At 54.6% G+C, this 13,243-nt stretch overlaps 2 protein-coding genes across 7 annotated transcripts; one reads left to right on the top strand and one right to left on the bottom strand.

Moving 5' to 3' along the window:
* Positions 1–2,296: 2,296 nt before the first annotated feature.
* On the bottom strand, positions 2,297–7,640 carry BCL2L12 (BCL2 like 12). Its single transcript, XM_016122384.2, has 7 exons — positions 7,513–7,640; positions 6,762–6,876; positions 6,407–6,549; positions 5,505–5,591; positions 5,326–5,417; positions 4,237–4,524; positions 2,297–2,523 (listed from the first exon to the last, which is right to left on the bottom strand). The coding sequence occupies exons 2-7, from the start codon at positions 6,866–6,868 to the stop codon at positions 2,473–2,475; spliced, it is 768 nt and encodes a 255-aa protein (XP_015977870.1). The 5' UTR covers positions 6,869–6,876; positions 7,513–7,640; the 3' UTR covers positions 2,297–2,472.
* A 48-nt stretch (positions 7,641–7,688) lies between these two features.
* Positions 7,689–12,667, top strand: IRF3 (interferon regulatory factor 3). 6 transcript variants are annotated; one of them, XR_001594135.2, is made up of 8 exons: positions 7,689–7,922; positions 8,655–8,827; positions 9,441–9,612; positions 9,699–9,769; positions 10,336–10,528; positions 10,627–11,007; positions 11,828–12,277; positions 12,438–12,554. XR_001594135.2 is itself a non-coding variant. In XM_036231820.1 (8 exons), the coding sequence occupies exons 2-8, from the start codon at positions 8,663–8,665 to the stop codon at positions 12,603–12,605; spliced, it is 1,266 nt and encodes a 421-aa protein (XP_036087713.1). In that variant the 5' UTR covers positions 7,689–7,922; positions 8,655–8,662; the 3' UTR covers positions 12,606–12,667. The 6 variants fall into 6 exon arrangements, 5 of the variants coding, with proteins under 5 accessions (XP_036087713.1, XP_036087714.1, XP_015977868.2 ...); XM_036231820.1 differs by having other exon boundaries at positions 11,828–11,943; positions 12,438–12,667; XM_036231821.1 differs by lacking the exon at positions 11,828–12,277 and having other exon boundaries at positions 12,438–12,667.
* Positions 12,668–13,243: the final 576 nt, after the last annotated feature.

Raw genomic sequence — 13,243 nt, 5'->3', positions numbered from 1 at the left:
AAATTGAACATATGTTGAAATGATTCTATTTTGGATAAATGGGGTTAATAACAGATTATTATTAAAATTAATTGACATATTTCTTTTGACTTTGCTTTAACGGGGCTACTAGTGGATTCTAAATACCATATATGGTTCTTGTATCCTATTTTTGTTGGCCAGTGTTACATTAGGTCAGGAGCCACAGAACGGACAAGATCATGAAGGAGTTGGCGTGATTAGCACTGTGATTGGAAGCACAAAACTTGAAACTAAATAAATAAATTTTAAAAAAATAAAAAATTTAAGAAAAGCACACAAATCTAGTCCTTGTTTTTGACTTAGGTCAAAGTGAAATGAGCTAGGGTGGTAGAAAATTAATCTGTCACTACACTGGAACTTGGTCCTTCTTTCAATTAAGAATTTGGCAGCACATCAAAGATCCTAGGATTAGCTTCTGTGGTCTGGTCTCCAGCATAAGTCACAGATGCTTGCATGTCACATGATGGTTTTTACAGACAGGCGCATGGTGGGCAGAATTCTAAGGTGGCCCTTACAATTTTGGCCCCTACTAGTGTTATATACCAAGCAGTGGGTTGGGTTATACAACAAAGGAGATGAATGTCACAGCCTTGATTAAATTACCTTATGTGGCAAGGGTGAATTGACTTTGCAGATGTCATTAAGGCCCCAATCAGTTAACTTTAAAATAAATGAGAAGGGAGATATTTCTAACCGGGCTTGACTTAATCAGGTGGGACTCCCTCCTTCAAAGGAACTGAGGTCTTCTCAAAGGCCACAGTGGCTCTCCTGCTGGCCCACTGCCATGAGTCCCATGGGTACGAGGACAAGAATTCTGCCAACAACCATGAGTGGTGGAAAGAGGACCCTAAGCTTCTGATGAGCTGGAAGCTGAGACCCTGACTGCACTCTGAACAGAGCACCCCGCTAAGCTGCACCAACATCTCCGCGCCCACAGAAACTGTGGTTAATAAATGTGCATTGTGAGCCGCTATGATGGTGTGATTTGTTACACAGCGAAACGGCAAGAGCTGATATATCTGAAAGAGTCCTTCCTGCTCTGTTTAGAAACGTGGACATTAGACCCATTCTAGGTCTTTCTAGCGTGTTAATGAAGAGGCACACCTATTAATATGCCACTCGTTTTTACATTAATGTTGAAAACCTTATTTCAACATACAGTCAGTTCTTATTATTCGTGGTAGCTATGTTCTCTAAGGTCACTGCCAACACTGACTTAGCAAATACTGAGCCATTGTTCCTGGCGAAATAAGGGCTCAGGTTTCCGTGAGTGTCATTACCACACTTTTGTCAACCCACCGATACATCACCTTATTTTGTGTTTCTGTTTAAAAGTACCTTATTTAATATACGTTGTTGAATCACGTGCAATGGAGTCACAGCCAAGAGCACAATATCTCATGCCTGAATGAAGCTTATCCAACCAGGAAACAAGACAGCCTTCCTGCACTTCGGGACAGTGGACAGCAATTTGGTACTATGCTCAAGGCCTTTTCAACAGCAAAATTGCTATGAAAATCACAGAAAGCAGAAAAACAGGGCACTAAATAGACTGTGGACAGGACACGTGGTATGAGAACCGAAGCGAGAAGGCGCAGTGTCGCCTTGGTCAACCTCAGCCAAGAAGGCGCACATCAGGTGAGTCGAATCTTTTGCTGCTCTGCCCACATGCGTGGCCACAAGGACCGTGAAAGTTGCATGGGTAATAATCTGGGGATTATACGTAAATGTTAGTGCATATGCAAATTTGCAAATCTGGAACCTGTGCATAACGAAGAACAGCTGTAATTGGTTTCCCTCGTAATCCTATACATTTCATCGTGTGTATTTACAAACATAACTCTGTGAAAGGGACTATTGCCTTAAAAAGGTGACACACCCTAAGTCTACAGGTAGATGAGGAGGAAGAGGCAAGAAAGGTTCAGAAGGAGCAGTGGGAGTAGAAAAATGAGAAGAGAGTGGTGTGCTGGATGCCCCGGGAAGGAAGATTATAACTTTCTTATGGAATCATCTGGAAGGTCTCCGTGAGCATCAACGCAGGGTTAGCTGGAAGAATTAAATCATGCAATAAAAAGGGAAAATGTAATTAGCTGGAATCATATTTACAGACATCCTCAAATATGCTGTATGTTCGGGTGACAAGGACTCATAAGCGCTCCAAATCAACGTTTCTAGAATGACCAAATTGGCTCTTTTCTCAATTTATAAATTAAATCTTTTAATCACACTTCCTATTTAGAACTTTAGTTCCCAAGTTAAAGTACAAACAACTAAATACTTGAAAAAGTTTTTAATATAAAAGTTTTTAAACTTTTTTTTTTTTTTTTTTTTGGCAAAACCAGGGAGGGTGGCCACCACCCCACACCCCTGAATGGAATGGGAGGGCTTGGGAAGCACGCAAAAAGCTCAGGGACCTGAGTTCCAGTCTCATAGCACCTTCTGAGAAAGATTTCAGTCCAGGGGCAAGTTCAAGTCCACGGGTGAAGCGGCCAAGATGCCCTCCTGTGGGGAGAATGGCAGAGCATCATGAGTGGAAGCATCTTCCAATTACAGCCGCACCCACACCAGCCCAGTGAGAGCAGGGACGGAGCAGGCAAAGTACCAGAGAGGGGAGACAGAGACCCAGAATGAGGGCCAGAGACCCAGGGGTGGGCGGAGACAGAGTCCCAGCGAGAGGGAGGTAGAGAGCTGGGGTTTAAGAGCCCAGGCTTCGTGTCAAAGAGCTGATTCTAATCCCCTGCACGAGGAACGGTCCCTCGCTGCCTCCATAAAACCAGTATCATAACCAAATCCCATAGGTTGCTGTGGGCTTAAATGGGATCATTCCACTGAAATCCTTGGTGAACTCCCCGCCAAGCTCACCTGTTATTCCTTCAATGAAATAATCTTACAACTCGACAAGCGTCTGGGCTGACCTCCAGGTTCTTTCATCCGCTGTGCCTCATCACCTCGCTATGAGGTCTAAAGGGTCTCCCTTGCTTAACTTGACCACCTGCAATCATCTCTGACTCTTCTGCAAACTAGCGTCCCTGTCCCCGCCCAGCACCCAGACCTTCTCCATCTCCGGGGACGTCGGGTGTAGCCTCGCAGCTGCCCAGGCCAGCATCCTTGATGCCTGTCTGCCACTCAGTCCTCGCATCCACTCCATTAGCAAAATCTGTCATCTGTACCTCCGAATTAAATCCAGAATCCTCCAGGGTCCCCACACTGGTCTGAACCACCCTCATCTCCAGGCTGGACTCGCGGGGTCATACCCTCCAAACTCCCTACTCTGCCCTCTCGCCCTGCAGTGTTCTCCACGCCGCCGCCAGAGGGGCACGTTAACACCTAAGTCTCCTCTTGTCCCTCACCTGCTCAGAGGCCTCCAGGGATTCCAGGCTTACTCAGAGTCCCAGCATGACCTCCTGCTCTGCCCTACTGGCCCTTCCTTCCCACTCCTCAACCTCACCTGGCCAGACCCTGCCACTCTGTGAAGCAAAGGTTACATTCTGAGGGCCTGGCAGGTGTCTTTCTCTGACTGCATTCCCGAGCAACGAGGCAAACAAGTGATGGTGTCCACTGGGCGGGGACAGACAGGTGCTCAGGGAGACGGGGCATCTGCCAAGGTCGCACAGCCAGCACACTGGAGCCCAGTCCACTCTGAGCCTGGCACTGGGCTGAATGCAGTGAGCAAGCAAGGTAAGACTCCTTGGCCTTTTGAAGCTGATATGTCAGTGGCGGGAGAAGGCAAAGAAAAATAAGTAAAAGCAGTCATTTCTACCGTCTGTTAGAAGGTGCGGAGTGCTACCGTAAGGAATAAAGCAGTGAAAATGGAAGGGGAGTGGATGGGGAGGTGCAGAGGTGGTGGGGGAAGACCTCGCTGCGGGTAATACTGGAGCAGAGCAGGGAAGCAGAAGAGGTGAGGCAGGGGGACACCCGGGGAGGGCAACCTGCCAGGCAGCGTTGCCCAGGCAGTCACGGGATAATATGGAACCGAATACCCGCAAAGCTCTAAGTATTTGCAAGGATGATCTCATTTAATCCTCACAATAACCCACTGATCACCGTGGTGCCTGGTGTACAGTAGGTGCTCAGTACCTACGGAACAGGTGAATGGTGGGTCTGGAGAACACCTGTGACGTCTTAAGGGAACCGAAGAAGCGCCCCCCCCCCACACACACACACGCACAATTACGATTAGGTAAAGGGGGGCCCGGACAGGCTTTGGCGGCTCACCCAGCCCCCGTGGGCCTGGATCCAGGGAGTGAAGCTGTGCACGTGCTCCACGCTGAGTCCAGCTAGCGTGCCCCCCAGACGGGCCACACGTCTGCTCAGCTCCATGGCCAGGGCCAGGCGGGCCAGGGGCTCCGGGGAAGGCGGCGGGGGCCCGGGGCATGGCAACGACGGGCGTGTGCGGCTGGGGCGAGGGCTGCCCTCCCGGCTGGAGAACAGCTCCACTAGGCGGGCAAAGGAGCCGGCCGAGAGGCGCGCCAGCTTGCGGCGGAGGGCAGGGTCCGAGGCCAGCTGTGGGGCGGGAAGGAGAAAAGGCACCGTCCGCCTCAGAAGAGGAGGCTTGAAGGCATGGCTTTCTGGGTCAAGGAAGTTCTAGAGACTTACTCTCTAAGCCACGCCCCTATCCATCACATCAGCCAATCATAACCCAGGTTGGTCCCTGCTGCTGCCAGGATGCGGGAGGCAAGAACCCAAAAAGCTAAGCCACACCCCTGCGGAGCCCTCCACAGCCAATGAGGGCCAAGCTTTACTTTAAGTTCTAGAATGTTAATCTAGCCACACCCCAGGCATGGTTCCCTGACAGCCCAGGAGGACAGGCCAGTGTCTATGACAACCTTGCCTACCACCATACGATTAATATCACAGGACCATACACTTTGCCAAATTCCTGAACCAATCGTATTCTAGTACAGAGGCACACACCACACCTCCGCAGTCCACTTCCTCCACATTCTCCTCTGTGCACCCAGAGTCAATCAGGGCTTCAGATTACACAGCCTTCTCCAAAGCACCTTCCCCTCCCACCGCCACACACTTCCTTCTGTCCTCAACTGGTCCCAATTTCTTTCCTAGGTCATGGTGATGGCCACACTCCCTGCCTTAAACCAGGCCCCTTGAACAAGTGATGAAAGCCTGTCATTTAAAGTACTGCCCTGCCCTGGCATGCCTGTCACTCGACCCTTTATGAAAGCCCTGTCCCACCCTTGCCCCACCTGACCATCCAATGAGAATGCAGATCCAGCTTCTGATCCCAGTGCCCAATCAGCCAGCAATTCCTATCCTAGTTAAGGGATGGAGCAGACTGACTGTCACCTTCTGATTGATGTCTTCTGCCTCCTCCTCCAGCAAGGCCACCAGCCTCCGCAGCAGGGCTTCCTTCTCTGTGGGTGGGGGACCCTGTAACTCTGGGGGACAGAATAGAATTTGGCTGAGTACAGAACCCTGGAGACCCTTCTACCTTCACCCTTCTCCGGGGTCCTCCTGCACCTCACCTGGGCTAGGTGGGGATCGCAGTTGCTCTTGAACCAGCTGTTCCAGCCGCTGGGCCACCAGGGCATAGAAGTCTGGAGTAGCTGGGCCTGGGGTGAAAAGAGCCAGTGTCAGGTCTCCCGGACATCAGAAAGGTATGGGTCTCTCTTCCCAACCACCTCGCCAGGTAGCGACGATTTCCATTTCATGACGGGGTTAAGTTAGGCCCAGGGAACACAGTTGGCAAAAGACCCTTGTACTTTCCACTTTATCGTGTCCGATTTGGACTTAGAATGTTAGAGCTGAAAGGGACCTTGAAGGTTATCTCATCCAAGGAAGGCAAACACATGGAAGCCCACCTCGCCCATTTCCGGAATCATCAACCGATCACAGAATTTTCCTCTCCAGCTGAGCAATCCTTTGCAAACTAGCACTTCCCAGGAGCCACGACTAGTTTGTCCAGGCTCACATATGAGAGGAAAGCTGTGGGTCACTCTTGATCAAGTCCAATGACTCTCATCCTCCACCCCTAACCCCATGCCTGTTTTAGATGCACAGGAAGAAAAGGATTTTCTGAGTCATGTATCAAATGACCAGGGAGTTGTGATTGAAAACCAGGTCTCCTACCTACCTATTGGGGGTACTGGTGGCTACAAAAATCTCAGGGGCAGATAAGGAGATAACAAATAGAAAGGGACAAACAGCACTTCTGAAGCCTGCTCACAAAATTGACAGATAGAAATTTAACTGGGATTGGCGGGGGCAGGGGAGGGGATAGAATGGTGAGGGGAGGTGCTGAAGATGCCGCACAGCTACCTACCCCCTTAGCTGAGTGACCCTGACCTAGGTCCTTATCCTGTCTGTACTTTAGGAACCAAAGCTCCCGGCCCTGCCAGCTCACCAGTCATCTAGGAAAATCTCTTACCAGGCTCTGAACCATAGCAGGGCTGGAGGGGCAGGGAGCAAGGCCGGGGGTACTCAGGGGGAACTGCTTCTTGCCCCAGGGAGCAGGGAAGACATCTGCGAAGGCGGCTCAGGAAGTCTGTCGGCTCCTCCTGGGTAGGGTTCCTGGGGAAGGGGACCTCAGAGAGTGACCTCAGAAATCTCATGCAAGCAGTCTCTTTTTTCTCCCACTGAGGACCTCTCCCTACAACCCCAGGGACAAGAAATAGAGCTAGATAAGACGAGAGGGGAAAGGAGAAAGACTGAAACCAGGAGCAACTGTCAGAGAGGCCACCCCACAGGCAGGCCCCCGAGGAATTGAGGGCACCTCCTCCTACCTGGGTGGGGTCGGAATGGGGGACCTGGCAGTGTCACCCCGCCTAAGGAAGGCAGCTAGGACCCTCAGCGTGTCCTCCCGGAGCCCCAGGTCTTCCGAGCCCGCCATGGGAGCACCTGTGAGAGAGGGGGTTGAGGGATGGACTCCAGGGCTCAGTGGCAAGTAAAGGCTTGGGGTCCAAATTCCTTGCCATGAATGAGGAGGGGTCCAGGACTTGTGAGTCCCCAAGGGAAGAAGTGGCTGAAGATCTGGACTCCTAGGTCCCTTAGGGGAACTGGGGTATCGGGATTCAGACTGCTGAGTCCCCAGGGCGAGAAGAGGGATGAGGACGAAGACTCCTCGGTCCTGGCAGAGGAGGAGGCTGGGGACGCGGATTCTTGGATCGAAGGAAAGAGGGGGTTGGGGGTCTGAACTCTTGAGTAGCAGAAGGGGATTGTGCCTCAGGCCTCTAGGTCCCCAAGAGAGAAGGGTGCTTGAGGCTTCGACTTCTGGATTCTCAAAGTGTAAGCCAGGCTACTAAATCCGCTGGGGGTTGGGAACCACCAATCCCAGAAGGCTTCATGGCAAACACTGCGCTCCGTCTGTATTCGTTCGCCGCGCAGCCTGCCGGGACCTGTAGTTCCAGTCCGAGGCTGCACTATTGGGGGTCCCGGACGCTTGGATGCCACACAAGCGGGACTGGGGTGCCCGCACCTGGAGCCCGGCCCCTCCTCTTCCCTCCTCACCCCAGCATTCACTAACACCCTGCTCACCTGGTGCCGGGCCCCGCCGCAGCCTCCTTCCCTAAACTCGTGTAAGAACTTTCCTGTAGTTTGACTTTCCCGCGCCTGCGCACTGGGCCGGGCTGGGGACGGCCCAAACGTCGAGGGGGCGGAGCACTGGGTGCCAGCGGAATTTTGGAGGGACGTTCCCAGCATGCCTGTGGCCGGAAGGCCTGAAAAGGACATGGAGAGGCGGGAGGTCCGGGCTCTGGGTGTCGCCTCTTTGGAGTTTGTCACCCGAATGAGGACGAAGTGATTTTTATTTCAGTAAAGCAGTAGAAAAGAAAGCTCTGTCGCTCCAAAGCTCAGCTGACGGGAAGAGGGGTGTGCCGCTGCGAGATCGAAAGCTACCACCCCAAACACGGGTGAGCCCTAGCACCCCGCGCTCCCCTGCCCCCTAGGTAGGTAACACGGAAGAGCTGGGGAGTTGGTGGCGTCCCAGACTGGAACGGGGGAAAGGATTGGTCAGCCACGATAGCGGCGAGGGGATGGGGGTGTGTGGGGGGAGTTGTGCACCCTGGGGAAAGTGAAGCACAGAGGGGAGAATAAAGGCCAGCGTGAAAAAAACAAACAGGAAAAAGGGGGAGGGGGAGAGAGGAGGCGTCTCCGCTGGCGGATCTAGGCGAGAGAAGGGTGGACTCTGCAGATGGAGAGCGGGACATGGCCGGGAGGAGGGAGGCTGTCTGGGGGTGTTGTGGATGGGGGGATGGTCTGCGGTGGAAATGGGTGAAGGGATCTAAGTGGTGGAAGTGTAGAAGGGGTCTGCATGGAGTTGTGAGAGAGATAGAGGCCTGACGGGAGTAGCGTCTGCTGGAAGGTTCCACCTTGAAGGTGGGGGTACCTGTATTGCGTGATGGGAAGGGAGGGGTTTACAGTGGAAGAGGGAAGGGTCTACGTTGGCGGAATTGAGGGGGCAGAGGGTCTGCACAGAGGCTGGGGAGACGAGGCGGGGTCTAAAATGGATTTAGGAGAGAATCCTCGCTGAATTGGGGAGCCCCTCTGGAGGATGGGAGGAAGCCCTTTAGTACCCCAAGGAAATACAGGGAGGGACCTGCGCCATGGCCCCGTGAGAGGACTGCCTGGGTGTGGAATCCTCGGGCCGCCGGCGCCCAGGAACTGTCCTCTGTGCGCAGGCCGGACCATGGCTACCCCAAAGCCGCGGATCCTGCCCTGGCTGGTGTCTCAGCTGGACAGTGGGAAGCTGGAGGGAGTGGCCTGGCTGAACGAGAGCCACACGCGCTTTCGCATCCCCTGGAAGCACGGCTTGCGGCACGATGCCCAGCAGCAGGACTTCGGCATCTTCCAGGTGCGCGGGAGCCGAGACTCGGCAAACAAGGGGCGGGGCGGACTCCGAGGGCACTGGACCGAGAAGGCGGGGTTAGCACAAGGGGCGGGCCCTCGCTCGAGCGGGCAGGTAGGGGTGGGTGAAGTTAGACTGGGACGGGGAGAGGTAGCAGGAGAGCTGGCAGAGTGGGAGGGGCCGGGTTCAGGGACTGGAACCGGGAAAGTGGCGTTAGAACGTGAAGGAAATGCATCCTAGGGGTTCAGGGCTCGGTGGGGGCGGGGCTCTTGGATATAGAATTCTGGGAGAACCGGTCTTGGAACATCAGAGGCCAGACGGGGCTCCAAGCTTCGGTTACTTACCACCGTATTAAGATACACCAGCGGTGCTAAAAAGAGTGGGGTGGGCGGTCAGTGGCAGAGTTAGACACGCAGTAGGACCTGGGAGGCTTGCTTAGAAAAAGGTTTTAAAAGGTGGAGGTAGGGGGAACTTGGGGTACAGAGAATGGAAGTTTAGGGATGGAACTGTGTGGTGTTAGCAGGTGCCAGGGGAGAGGACAACGTCAGGATGAGAGGAGGTGGGTCAGGGCTCCTGGGACGGTATCTAACTCATCCTCCCCACTATCCCGGTCCCCCAGGCCTGGGCCCAGGCCAGCGGTGCTTATACTCCTGGGAAGGATAAGCCTGACCTGCCGACCTGGAAGAGGAATTTCAGGTCTGCCTTGAACCGGAAAGAAGTGTTGCGTTTAGCAGAGGACCGGAGCAGGGATCCCCATGACCCACACAAGATCTATGAGTTTGTGTCCTCAGGTGTGCTGGAAGTGGGGCTTCTCACGGAGGGATGGGATTTCCAGAGTCCCCAGCACCCCTTCTCCACTCACCACCTTTCTCGACAGGAATTGGGGACTATCCTGAGCTGGACACCTCTCCAGAAACCGATGGCAGATGCAGTACCTCCGATACCCAGGTAAGAACACGCCCAACCCAGCTGCCCTGGGTCGGCTCCATCTCCTCTCTGCGTCCCCACAGAGCCGTTCAGGCCTCATCGTCCCCTTGGGCCACGGCCCAAGCCTCCCCCCTGGCCTGACCCAGAACTGACCCCACCCTTCCCCTGCTTGCCTACCCATGGCTTCCCAGCACCCACAGGAAAAAGTTCAGTTATCGCCAGACATTCGAGGCCTTAACACACCTTTCCTTGCTTTCCTCATTTTCCAGCTTCTTTGGGAACTTAGAAACTCCCCGCCCTTGATCTTGTTGATGTCTGTGCCAGGGAAAGTCCCCACTGAAGTTCTGCCCAGCTTTCTCTGCCCAGGTCTTGCCTGCATGGAGCCAGATCCTGAGGCTGGAACTAGCTATTCTGCTCAGGCCATCGTAGTGCCCACGGCTGCTTCTCCCCTAGACTGGAAGCCCCTAAAGAGCAAAGCGCAGGCCTGTCCTGTCTCTGGGTCCCCACACTGCCAAGCACAAGGCCTAGTCCATGGGAAGTCTCCAGAAAATGCTACAGAAATACCCAGGTCCTTTTTTTCTCTCCAGGAAGACATTCTAGAGGAGTTACTGAGTGACATGGCCTTGGTCCCAGGCCCAAATGAGGGGCATTTGAGCCTAGCCATGGCCACTCAACAGCCCCCCGAGCTCTTGCTGAGCCCCAGCTTAGACATTCCTGCTCCCTGCCCAAACTCAGAACCCCCTGAAAACCCACTTAGGCAGCTCCTGGTTCCTGAGGAAGGTGAGTGCCTGCCATGGGGTGAGCGGGACTGGGGCGGTGGGCCCCCTCACACTCTCTCAACCTCTCTCCACTTTCACATTGCTGCCGCTGCTGCTCAGCATGGGAGTTCGAGGTGACTGCCTTCTACCGGGGCCGCCAAGTCTTCCAGCAGACCATCTTCTGCCCAAGGGGCCTGCGGCTGGTGGGGTCAGAAGCAGGAGACAAGGCACTGCCTGGGCAGCGCATCACACTGCCAGACCCTGGAGTGTCCCTGACAGACAGGGCCGTGACGGACTTCGTAAAGCGTGTGCTGAGCTCCCTCGGCGGGGGCCTAGCTCTGTGGAGGGCAGGGCAGTGGCTCTGGGCCCAGAGGCTGGGGCACTGCCACACCTACTGGGCCATGGGTGAGGAGCTTCTCCCCACCAGCGGTCAAGGGCCTGATGGCGAGGTCCCCAAGGACAGGGAAGGAGGCGTGTTCGACCTGAAGCCCTTCGTGGCAGGTGAGCAGGGTGGGGTCTCAGCGCCGCTGTGGAGAGAGCAGGGCCAGGTGCTGAAGAGCTCACATCGGGCCTGTCAGGTCCTGCGGCTCTGCCTGCTGTTTAACCTGGAGCAAAGGATGGGACTGCTCTGGCCTGTCAGGTCCAGGGGGCTGTCTCTCTCCTCTACCTACCTAGAGCTGGTGGGAGGCAGCGCCCGCTGCACAAAGGGTACTCCAGGAACCAGTTGCCAGTCGTCATTATCACCAATTAGCATGGTGGCTGGACAGACGCAGGTCTCCCCTAGGGCGTGGCTAGCCAACAGTTTCCTTTGTACTGTACAGTACGGTGTCCACTAGCCACATGTCTCCACTAAGTACTCAGATGTGGTCAGCGCAACTGAGGAAGTGAGTTTCTACATTTTTTTGCATTTTAATTAATTACAATTTTAACAGCTGTGGTGGCTAATGGCTGCTTATCAGACATTGTGGCCGTAATGAGTCAAAGAGCAGCGACTGGAAACCACCATCTGTCCCAGAGTCACTGCATCCTTGGAAGAGCTGAGCCCCCTCCTGGGCCTGTCACCTCATCCTTAGTGCTGAGGCTCTGGGTGGGGAGGGGACAGATCTTCCAATCCTACCCTGATGGGAGGGGCAGAGGGAGGAAGAATGTTTATGTTTGTGCCAGAATTGTGGGGACTTCTCCCAAGTCCGCAGCCCCCTGGTCGTGATGGCAGAGTTGTGTTGGGCCTTTAAGTCGGGGGAGAAGTTAGGGTTTTACTCAGGTTTTAGGGGGAGGATGAGTTGAGGACTTCTCATCTCTGACGAGGCTCCTGGGCCCCCAGATCTGATCGCCTTCATCGAAGGAAGTGGACGCTCACCACGCTACACCCTCTGGTTCTGCATGGGGGAGTCATGGCCCCAAAGCCAGCCATGGACCAAGAAGCTTGTGATGGTCAAGGTGCCTGTAGCCTGGGTTCCTGGAGCCACGGGGTGGAGTTTCCACAGGAATAGACTGTTCTAGGAACTACAATTCCCAAAGCCCCTCTGAGAAACTGCAACTACCATCCCTCATTCCCAGGAGCTTTTGGGTGTCCTCATGGCCTCACACCTCTCTCTCCCATTCCTAGCCTGTTTTGGGCTCTTAAAACCATGTAGGAGTCGGTGGACTACAAGTCCCGGCAGCCTCTGTGAGAACTACAGCTCCCAGGAGTCCCGACAAGCTGCTCAGCCCAAGCTTCTGGGAACCCTGCAGCAGCCTCAGCCCTACAAACCTGCTATGGCCTCCCACAATTGTGAATATGGGACAACTGCAACTCCCAGCAGCGCTGGGTCTAGCGGTTCATGCTGGGTTGTGGTGGGGCTGCTGGGAGTAGTAGTCCACCTAACCGCACTCCCTACAGTGCATAGCGTTAGGTTCTTCCCCTGATTGTATTTCTCCCCCACCTCCTGCAGGTCGTTCCCACGTGCCTCAGGGCCCTGCTGGACATGGCGCGGGTAGGGGGTGCCTCCTCACTGGAGAACACGGTGGACCTGCACATTTCCCACAGCCACCCGCTCTCCCTCACGGGAGACCAGTACAAGGCCTATCTCCAGGACCTGGTCGAGGACATGGATTTCTAGGTCGCTGGGAAGGCCCTTCTCCCTACCCACATCAACCATTAAACTAGTTCTTGCCACAGTCACCACTTGCGTGTCTGGTGTTAAGTGTCCTCAGGCCAGCCCTGACTGAGCTGGGCATGAGTTGTCCTCCTGGTCTGTTTACCCATCCATGCAAGCCAGCCACGACCCAAGCACTCGCGGTATGAGGGCCAGGCACTGCATAGGGGGCAGCTGACCTTACCTCTTCCCAGGGACCTGCTGAGGGGGTGACAGTCACCCCCATTTTACAGACCAAGACACTGAGACTTGGGAGAGGAGCAACAGTCACAAAGTAGGAAACAAGCTGGTCCAAATCCAGGCCTGGCTTCAGAGCTGCTGCCCTTGGGGAGGCCCAGGAGCTCTACGCCCCACCCACCTGACACAACCACCTCGACCCCGCCTGGGTTCTGGGTTGTGGGCCTGACAGGCCAGCACTGCCCTGCCGCGCCACGGGGCTCCTAATGTGTCTCGGTTCCCTTCTCCATCTCAGGAAGGTGATGTCACTCCAGCCTCTCAGGACTGGTTAAGACACAATCCAACTCGGTGGACGACAAAGATCCTGGTCTTGGGCACATCCAAAGCAGACAAGTAGCACCCAGGTGCCCTGAGCTTGGCAGACT

The sequence above is a fragment of the Rousettus aegyptiacus genome, unplaced genomic scaffold (genome assembly GCF_014176215.1).
Source record: "Rousettus aegyptiacus isolate mRouAeg1 unplaced genomic scaffold, mRouAeg1.p scaffold_m13_p_14, whole genome shotgun sequence".
In the NCBI taxonomy this organism is placed as follows: Eukaryota; Metazoa; Chordata; class Mammalia; order Chiroptera; family Pteropodidae; genus Rousettus; species Rousettus aegyptiacus.
Note: the sequence above shows the minus strand (reverse complement) of the source record. Positions and strands in the feature narration are given on the sequence as shown.